This window comes from Cyanistes caeruleus, chromosome 13 (assembly GCF_971803275.1).
Source record: "Cyanistes caeruleus chromosome 13, bCyaCae1.hap1.1, whole genome shotgun sequence".
NCBI classification, from domain to species: Eukaryota; Metazoa; Chordata; class Aves; order Passeriformes; family Paridae; genus Cyanistes; species Cyanistes caeruleus.
The window spans coordinates 10,397,803-10,408,390 of NC_141713.1; the positions used below are offsets into that span (position 1 = coordinate 10,397,803).

At 40.3% G+C, this 10,588-nt stretch overlaps 1 protein-coding gene across 4 annotated transcripts in view; it reads right to left on the reverse strand.

Moving 5' to 3' along the window:
• GALK2 (galactokinase 2) overlaps positions 1-10,574 on the reverse strand; it is a 48,321-nt gene extending 37,747 nt beyond the window's left edge. The window contains exons 1-5 of one of the 4 annotated variants that reach the window (XM_086849936.1): positions 10,301-10,520; positions 8,734-9,055; positions 6,645-6,733; positions 5,388-5,511; positions 332-422 (exon numbers count right to left, since the gene is read on the reverse strand). In XM_086849936.1, coding sequence (XP_086706062.1) covers positions 332-422; positions 5,388-5,511; positions 6,645-6,733; positions 8,734-8,786 — 357 coding nt within the window. In that variant the 5' untranslated portion in view covers positions 8,787-9,055; positions 10,301-10,520. Of the gene's footprint in view, positions 1-331; positions 423-5,387; positions 5,512-6,644; positions 6,734-8,733; positions 9,056-10,300 lie in introns of those variants that run through there. The other 3 variants (XM_086849937.1, XM_086849934.1, XM_086849933.1) reach the window with 3 other exon arrangements.
• Positions 10,575-10,588: the final 14 nt, after the last annotated feature.

A 10,588-nucleotide genomic window follows, 5' to 3' on the forward strand; every position in this document is an offset into this window, starting at 1 on the left:
TTTTTCAAAGCAGATTTTAATTAAATAATTCCACTGGATAGCATTCCTTCTAACTTCAAAATACACAAATGTCATCCTGATAATGTTTGATCACAACTTTCCTAAGCAATTATTTGCTATTGTAATTTGTTTTATAGAGATGAAAATAGGGCTCTGCAAATATTTTGAAGCAAACTCACTGGTATCTCCTCTTTAAGATTTAACATAAAAATACTTCAATGTATGTTTAAAAAAAGCTATAGAATGCAAGGAAACATTTTGAAGGTAAATAGGTATTCTTGTTGTATTTTACTTCTACATTAATTTCATAAATAAAATGTATCTGGCTTACCTGAATACCCTGCAGTCCGCACAGGAAGTAGTTATGCCACTGAGGTTTGGTTTTGTTAATCTGAATGTTATTAACACTAGTACTGAAATCCCTGCAAAAACAGAAAAACCTTGAGGCCTTAATTTGTATTTAATTTAGTTTGAAAAAGCGTGGCTTGTTACTGCCACCTGCTGATGGACACAACTGGTTTGATAGTTTTCAGTGCAATGTTTTCTGTCTTGGTTTGTTGTTTGATCTTTTTACATATCTTCTTTATTAATCATTTCTATATGGTTATTTTAGACGAAAGCATAAGAATTCTTGATTAAGTATAAAGAATATATTAAATAAATCCAGAAATTAAGCTGCCCTTGACATCCTTAATTAAGGCAGGATGCCTTCCATCATGTATGTGAGCCATCATGGTTTCTTAGAAGTGAAAATTTAAATAATCGTATTTGTCAAACCTTGACAAGAGACCTATAAACTTCAGGCTCTCTGGTAAGTCCTGCTCAGGATATCATCTTCACTACCTTTGCTCTGAATGGCACTTCACTAAAAGTGGCCAAATGCTGCAGAATTATATCATGTATGTTACAAGACAAAAATATTTGGTTTAAATATTTTATCTGTTTCCTCCAGGATAATTCCTACTCCATCTTTCTTTCAAAATAACAAAAATAGTGAGCTTGAATGTTCCTAAAGAACAGCTAGGTGCTGTCAAAATGGGCATGGGTGACACGCAGAGACCTCAACGAGGCGCATCAGTCCCCAAGGCACGCAAGTTGTTTGGCAGTCTTGTACCCCTGAACACTCAGAAACTTTATCTGCTTGATGTCATAACAGCAGGTGCCCAACACAGAAACAGCAAAGATACTGAGAACATCAAGAAACTAAATTAAAAATATTCAAAAATTCCAGACTAAGATGTGCTCTACAAGGCAAGGTCTGCTAAAGAATATGAACAGAGGCAGCTGAATTCCTGGAAATATTAAACAGTAATAAAACCAGTTTCAAGAAACAATACTTCAGGGGACAGTCTGCACCTCCTAAGAGGATGGGATTTTTCTTTCTTACACTGGTCCCAGTAAACTACATAGATTATTGATTTCCTGGGTTTATTTTTGTCCAAAAGGACTTCACTAATTAATACTTGTAATGGATGCCAGTGAAAAGATGTTTTTATCAGTTAATTATTCTGTTACCTATGGAGAAAAAGTTATGCAAATATTAAGAATCTTTACTATGATATAATTGTCTTCAAGCAACGTGTGAAAAGCTCACTTGATTCTGGTGCACTTTAAGGCTTCAATTTCTGTGTCATGCAACCCCCAAAGCAACAAGCAGTGTTGCAGTGGCCCCACACTTCATCTAGTCTATTGCTTGCCCCACTGTAGTGAGGAACTCCACTTGTACTCCCAGCCTACAACCTATTTCCAGCTCCATGGCACATAACACATCTTGTACTTCGAGTATCAACTTAGAATTCCCATTTTGCCAGTTATACATTCAAGTTCAACCTTAATTACAGTGCAAACCCATCATACTGGTGTACAGTTTAATGTGTAAGCTGCTATCTGAGTGAAACAAAGAGGATTTTATCAACAGTGAAGCAGCAAAGAATTGCAAAAAGCTAGTGTCAGAAATTAGTAGGTTTTGTAGAGGAACACGAACTAAATGAAAGTGAGTATTGAGATTAGAGTGCTAGGAAAGTTTGAGAATGGCTTTAAATTTTTCCAATATCAGATTCATGTGCATTTAGAATGATCTCGAAGAGAATAAAACATCAACTTGCTCATGGTTTTTGAATAAAAAAGCCCCCACAGGAGATGTTTGTAAAATAGAAAATACTTGTCATAAGTAACAAAGGTTTGAAAATTCTGTGTTTGTTTATGCTTGCTTCCTACAATAATCTTAAATAATTGTTGTAAAAAAACAAGGTTGGTGTAAAGCAACCTTATGTGAAAGCAATTAGGAGAAAAGGAATCCTAAGTCCTCTTTGTCTCAAAGAAGAGCTCTAAGATATTTTATCTTCATATTTCTTTTTACCCTGTCAGACAGAGCAACATTTCAATGAACAAGAAGACACATACTATATTTGCTGGTTCTCAAGATAAATTAAAATAATGACTTCTTAAAATGCATTTTGCTCTTTTTTGCAATCTTCTCACATAGAAAATGAAAGCAAAAAAAAAGGCTTTGATTTTGGCAGGCTTTATATGGACATAATTCACACAAACACAGAATGTGGGACTGTCAAAATCCCCAGAATCCTTAAATCTATCTTTTGCTATTACATTTAGTTTTTTATAAAAAATCATTCCTAAATAGCCTAGCTTTATCTTAAATCAGTAAATCTTCATGCTTGCCTTTGAACCGTCTACTGAAAATTAGTCAGTTTAATACAAGAACTTTATAACAAAATAAAATAAAAGATTGGGAAAAACATACCCATGAAATAAAAATACTCTGATATTGTCTGTTACAGCCTTTCAGTTTTAAAGAATGCTTAGGGAAAGAATGCCAATTCTCCATAATCAGACATAAAAACTTCAATTTTTCTGTATAATTAGAAGAGATGGGACTTTCTGGTAGTGTGACTGAGGTGGTTTTTACTGCTTGAATAGTAAATAATCCTTATTTTTGAGAGATCAATTTGGCTCTTTCTCACAGAATCTTATTGTCTTGTCAATGTTAGTTTATCTGTTTGAGTCTTCTGTACAAATACCCTGATTTAAAAACAAACAAACAAAACTTTCAGGTTTTGTCATGAGACTGAAACTGATTGGTGATTACCATCCTCTGGTACTTCTGAAGGCATTTTGAGAAGTATAACGTCAGATATTCTCTCTACACATACTTCTCAATTACAAAGACGTTTTGTGAAGGGGAGGTATCAGGAACTTCAAAAGAATGTAAGTTTTGAATACCTTTTTAGTCCCAATAACATAAAAGGCATAAGATCAATTGAGATAATTTATGATGAAAAACAAATACGTGGTTTTTCTAGCAACTTGTTCTCTGTCCTATTTCTACTAAAAGTTAACATGAACAATCAGGGTGGAGGAGTGCTACAGAACTGCTCCAACGTTTACCAGTTCACAAAATAAGTATGAAAAAGGAAATAGTGATTCTACAGAGGATTTGGGATAGTTCTTGTTCACCAAAGGCCTATAGATATGCATTCACCACAGGCATAAATCTACCAGTGTAACAGGCTGGGAAGAAAAGACATACTGTCATCAGTTTTGTTATGTGGTGTAACATTCAAAGTGTTGAAAAATATTTCTTTGTTATGAAATTATGGGCATGTTTTAGCTTTGTTTTTAAGCAACAGTGTCTCAACAAAACCAAGATGCTTAGTGCTGTGTTCTGAGACCTTTTCTTGGTTTATGGCTTAAAGCATATGATTTCAAACTGAAACCAGGGCAGATGTAAAAATACAGTGACAGTGTGTGCAATTTAAATTCAAAGGCTATAATCCTACATTTGGTGGAACTGTCCTGAGAACACCATTTCAATTGCAATACAATGCAGCAAAGCTTGAAGACCAAGTGAAAATGTTTACCTTTTCATTACTGCTTTATTTAGTGTTCATTATAACAACTTTATCTACTCAAAATTATTTTAATTCTGAAGCTGTTGTCTCTTGCAGAATGATTTTGCAACACAGCTTAAGCCCTGGTGGGAGGCTGCTGTTGAAGAAAGTGAAAGGTCCCACACACACCTTCCACTTCCCTTCCCTGTTCACCACTGCTTGTTCTCACTGTTTACCCCAAGTCAGCTTTAGTGCTGAATGCGTGGTACTTCACTAAAATGACAGAAAATTATCCAAGCAAAAAATGGGAGAGTAGTGCACTTTACCTTATGATCAAACAAATACTCTACACCTGCTAAAAGGCAGAGGCTGAGTTGATCTTAGAAGCAGAATCAGGGACACTAGGGGGAAAAGAAGCTAAGCCATTGCCTTTTGGCAGGGGCAAACTTAATTCAGCCCAGCTATAATGTGAAAACATACTCCACTAAGTCAAAAATCTCTGAGTATTTATACTTAGCATGGAAGTACAAATTTCTTTCAACTGTTTTAGTCACAGGCAGCAGTTCAGAATGTGTTTATAACAAACCGAGCTTTATGCAGGAATATGTGCTCAAGTATTTCCTACTTTGGATAGTATGTTCCTGTCCCTGTGCTGCCACACACTGTGCTTTCAGGAACTAATTTACCAATTAAGCCAATGGCTCAATAAAAATGGCTTAAACTAAGCTTCTGCTTATTCTGATTTTTGTAAAATGTCCACAAAAGCTCATGTGGATGAGTGACCTGATCTGAACTGCCATGCAACTACACAAGTATCAGTCTGTTACAAAGAGACAGAAAAATGTGCCTGAAGTTGAATAGAGTGGCAGGATTATTTCCCTATGTTCAGCACTTGTGAGACCATAGCTGGAATACTGCATCCAGTTTTGGGATTTCCCAATACATGGAAGACATTGGCAGGGAGTTGAGCAGAAGGTCAACAAGATTATTTACACGGGATCTTCAAAGGTCCCTTCCAACCTAAATTGGCCTATAATTCTGTGAACAGCTGTGGAGGAAGTGGAAGCGAAGGAATACCGTTTTTTTGAGCCAGGATTGTTCCTAAAGCTGTTGTGAAAACACAGTCACAGGTTCTCCAGAGCAGGGGAGTGCTACCTTACTTTTGTAGTCATCGATTACAAAACAATTCAATCCCTTCTTCAGAAGAAACTGAGCTGCTGCCAATTATGGGGATTATATCAAGAAAGATGAGATAAAAGAAGGGAAGACAGAATTGCACTTTTGAAAGATTGAAAAATCACAGGCCTTACAGAGTAATATGAACAAACAGGTAGGAGACAGCAGCTGCAAAGCTATTGCTCTAAACTAATACACACAGCATGGAGTCAGTCTGTGGGATTCCATCTGCTGATGGAATTGTTTTACACAATCAGACTCTGTATTGCAATGGAAGTCTGTCAGATCTCTGAAAATGTAAATTGTATTGCAATGCATCAAGAGGTTCATAAAAATTAATGAATAAACAAAGTAATTACATACAAGTACAAAGAATTGGTATTTGCCAGTTGCACAACTTGAGTTTGTACAGGTTCTACTGCAATCAGGATATCTTGTTCTATAGCCATCGGGAGCACAGCATAACCACAGTAGTCTATGTGTTCTCCTAGCAAAGAAACAAAGAAAATACTTTGCAATAATTCTTTCTAGAATAACAGTAACAGAGCTTCTACAAGGCTTCAGTGTTGTTTACTGGATGAGACAATTTCTTACTATAGTTTCAACCCTTATTACCTAAAGTTTGGGGTACATTTCCTCCATTTCTTATTACTTTACAAAAAGTTTTTCTTTCTTTAGTGATTTTAATCTATTGCACCTATTTATAAATATTCATGTTTTAACACTGGCTTACGAAAATTTTAAAAAGTCCCCACCATGTAGATTAGATATTGTCAAAGTATGAGAACTGTCATGTACATACAATTTCTGGACCTTTTTCCAAGAAGGTAACTACATTATTTAAATAATCATTAATACAGTTGCATACAACACATAAAGTAACAAATAGAAAATGTATGTAGTAAAGTAAACATCCTCTCCCTTGGGAATAATTCCCAGTTACCATATGCTGTCTATTTAGTCTATATGAGATGTTCACACAACACTGAGATAAAAATTAACATTAACTGCCCAATAAACTAATTGACTTTTACAGCTCTGTTTTTCAGGATCCTTTTACTATGTCTTCAAATGTGTAGGATTATTTTACGAATATATGCAAGAAACTCAGCTCCAGGGAGAACACAGTCCTAATATGGACAGAGAAATCTCAAAAATAAGGCTGCTACAGAAATAAAAGTAAGACCTAAATACAAAATAATTGTGACTCTCCGGTCTGCCAGTGAATCACACCCACTCAAGTTCTGTGGACACATCTCCATGGAAGAGTAAAGAAGAGATGATGGCAGAATCATTTCATGCTTTATCATGCGCATTGGTGTGGGGCTGGTTATATTTGGTAAATTTAAATAATTTTAAAAACCATAAGCTGGCAAGTTACTCCAATTTTCAAAACCATCAACACTGTCTGTAAATGTCTTTCTCCAAAATTGATATCCATGTAGAGTTGTTTATAAAAATATATAGTAAAATCTATTAAATTATATATGGTTTTCAATTTATCACAAGAAACTTCTCTGAAAAAATAAAGATCAGCATTTTCATTCTGTGTTTTAAACTACTAGACTTCCATGATGACAGATGAAGTAAAATAATATAAGGTTAATTTTTCTATTTTACCTATTAAGTTGACTCGTCCTGGTGCACGAGCATAAAACTTGGGAGCTGATCCAAACTTTGATATAAACATCTCCTTCAGTTTCTGCAATCTGAAAGGAAGGTTAGAAACATTTAGAAGGACTATATTTGAATAAAAGACAGGAAGTTTCAATGCTTCTTGAAGCAAATTCAATTCAGCTTCCTGAAGTATGTGGAGTTTTCTCTGCCACATCAGGAGTGACATTAAGCTGCTTATTTCTGCTCTTCACAGAACATTGAAGACTCAACCTAATCTTGATTTTTATCAATTTTTATATTTGACACTACCCATCTTTGTATAAATACATACGCACAGAACTAAAATTCCAAACCTCAGATTATCCCCATGATTTATGACAGTATTCACTCCACAAGATTCCAGCAAAAGTACTTCGGGTTTTCCATTTAGATGTGCCTGATGTGCTACTGAAAGTTCAAAGAAAATCAACTTTGTCATGCTGCTTTATTTCCAGCAACTGTAACGGTACCAACCTTCTACCTGATGTTTGCAAAGTTGGAATACTTCAGTGTGTCATGCAGAACAGTAGGAAAGTGAGGGCTGAGAACAGATGAAGCCATTATCTTAGTGAAGCATAGGAAACTTGATAGTAATTAATTTTGAAACTACCTAAAAGCAAAATTTTAGTCTATTGACAAAAATCCAGTAACAGGAACTCTGATAAGATTTCTACATTAAATCTAAATCTGGAACTGGAAGCCTAGTTAATGCAAAGTGGAAGTAAGAAGACTGCAATGAGAAACAGATGTTAGATAATTCCACAATTATTTAGTCTGTACATCTTTGTAAAGGCTATGTTACTGTTCAGCTACTTATATTCAAATGTTTTGTACCATTTTTATAAATGGAAAGCTACAAAATATGATTTGTTGCGGTATTTTTAAACATATCTTTCAGTTCCTTTCTATGTCCAGTTCCTTTCCTGTGTGTTCCTTTCCTGTCCAGTTACAAAGCTGTATTAGGTCTATGATTTCCCCTTCTTATAATCTCCCCTAGTATTGACTGGTACATTGCTCTTCCAATTAGCAAAAGCAATTTCTGCCATTTCATTGTACAATCCCTTCTCTACATCACATTAATAATATTATAGTCCACGGGGGAATCTGTTGGCAGGATTCTAGGTGTTAACTTTATTCCTTTTTGTGTCAGTATTTAGAATGTTGCTTTGTTTCACAGATATTTTTATAGTAGTGTTGGTACCAAGAGACAACAAACAAAGCAGTCATGAGGGCATGTTTATCTAAGTGCTGATTGATCTCTTTTTTTAATGTGGGTTTTACAAGCAGGCCTGATGAAAGGCTATTTACAGGCTTTGGCCTTGATGTTGCAACACGCACACTGCATTTCAAGCACCTACATCAAGAAGAAAATTGTCAGAAGCCTTAAAGCAAAGGCACTCCTCACAACTTCACACTTCCAAGTCTGGAAATGTTGGACTTGTCGTTTCCGTGGGATTTATGGTGCAATCGTATGCAAGTAACCGGCGTTTTAATAAGTGCCCCTTCTGCGGTGCTAACACAAGCAAAAAGGTTCGTTTGTGTTTTAATTTCACACACCGAGCGCAACTCCATGGGCAAGGAGCAGCAGCCGCTACGTGCTGCAGCCATTCCAAAGACAGACCAGGCCAGCTCTGCTCCAGGGCCTCTTACAGCAAAAAACAAGGAGAGAATAAGCAGTATTCCCCCAAACTCTGGGGGAGAAATGATGTAAGCGAAATGATGAAAGAATAAATGAATGAATAAATGAATGAATGAATGAATGATTCCTCCTGCTGCCCCAGCGACACCCTGCGAGGGGCGTCAGGGCGGGCCCAGCTGCTGTGGGTGGGAGAAGGGGCCGGAGGCCGGCGCGCCCCAGGCAGCGGGAGCTTCCCGGGAAGTCTCTGGTCGTGTCACGGAAAAACCACGATGCCACGAGTCCACACCGCCTCGCACCTCAGCCCGAAGCGTGAGGACGGGCTTACTCACCCGTCCTCCCACCTCCCCCGGCCCCCGCAGACCGCCCACCCGCCCCGGGATAAGCGGCGGCGGGGCCGGGGAGCGACCCACCCACCTGGGCTGCTCCACCAGCTGCACCGGGAGGGTGCTGGGGCTGTCTCCCGCCATGGCGGCTCCACCGCGGGCCTGGCTGAGGCGACTCCGGCGGGACCGCGGTCACGGGGCAGTGAACGCCGCGTCCTTCCGGGCGGCAGCGCCGGCGGCCCGGCCCCGTCCCGCCCCGCCGGCGGTGCTCGGCTCGGCACCCCGCCGCCGTTCGGCTGCCGGGGGGCCGCTCTGCCCTCGGCCCTGCGCCCGCCGCAGCCCCGTGGGACAGGGAAGCTGCTGCTACGTGCGAAAGAAATGTTCGGCGTTTTCTGGTATTCCTGCCGATGCTCCTGCAAAATGCACGTGCCATGAAAATAATAAATGGACAGTCGCATCCTTCATGGCGTGGAGGGTTGGGTATCTGTTTCCCCATGTTTTTTTGTGGTGTGTGGCTCCTCCAGCTCCCCTCCCAACAGGCAGCCTCGTGGCTCCTGTTACCCTGGGATTAATGGCTGCAGATACTTGCAAGGAACTGACCATTTCAAAAGTGTTCACAGGCTCACTCAGTGTTTTGGTGTCTGTCCATTTTGGTATCTATATTACTGTCCCTCATCCTATTCAGGGAGCTTTAAGTGCTCAGAATGAAGGAAGCACAGTAACAAATTTCATTGTGGGTTTTCTGAGGCAAAATATTTATTTTCCCATTAGTATAGTTGCAGAATACAAACACAGCTTTTAAAAGACTTGGCAGTAGCTGTAGGGAAAAAAACAAACCAACAAAAACCCACTGTCAGAAACCATAACACAAAACCAACAAGAGGAAAACCTGGAGACCCAGTAAATATTGCAGATGCACCTGGGTGTCTGTGGGAACCGCAGGCTTTGCAGAGATGGGGAGGCAGAGCCAGTCTGTTGTGGGGATTCCATCTCTCAGTTGAAGGCAGCATCAGAAATTAACATGTAAAAATCTTTATGAAGCCATTGCTTTGCACGGTCTGTGGATTTAAAGCACTTAGGCCTTTAAAACTGCTGCTCTGGTATTATTTGCTTATGTTAAATGCAGCCCAGGTAAACTGTTCAGCAGCACTGAGTAAAGCAAAATGGAGCTGAGCAGTGATGCTGGTCACAGCAACAGGCTGAGCTTTCACAGAATGGCTCAGGTTTGGAATGGCCCACTGTGGGTCGTCTGGTCAAACCTCCCTGCTCAGGCAGGGTCATCCCAGAGCATATGGACCAGGACTGTGTTCAGACAGTTCTGGAATATCTCCAGTAGGGAGCCTCCACAACCTCTCTGGGCAAGCTGTTTCAGTACACGGTCACTTGCACAGTAAAGAAGTTCTTCCTCATGTTCAGGTTGGCTTTTCTGTGCATCACTTTCTGCCCACTGTTCTATTGGATGGCACCACAAGGAAGAGCCTGATTCCATCCTCCCGCACTTTACACAGAAGCCCCTCTCAGCTGCCTCTTCTTGAGGCTGAACAGGCCCGGCTCCCTCAGCCCTTCCTCATGAGAGCCAGGCTCTTGGCCAACTAATTAGCTCTCCGCTGGACCTGCTCTAGGAGTCCTGTATCTCTTTTGTACTGTAAAACTCGTACCACAGTACTCCAAATGCGGCCTCATCCGGGCTGAGTAGAGGGGCAGGATCTCTTCCCTCGACCTTTCCAAAGATGCGCCAGTCCCCACACTCGCAGCCTCCGTGAGGGATCCGGCAGGCAGCGCCCATGCCGGACACACAGCAGGCGGCCCTGGCGCCAGCACGGCGCACTCCGAGCGGCGGCAGCGCCGGCCCGGGGAGGTTCCGGCGTGCATTGCCCAGGCCCCGCCCGGCCGCCGTTGCCAAGGGCCAGTCGCTACCAGGGGGAGGGAGCCGGCGACGGGGCGGC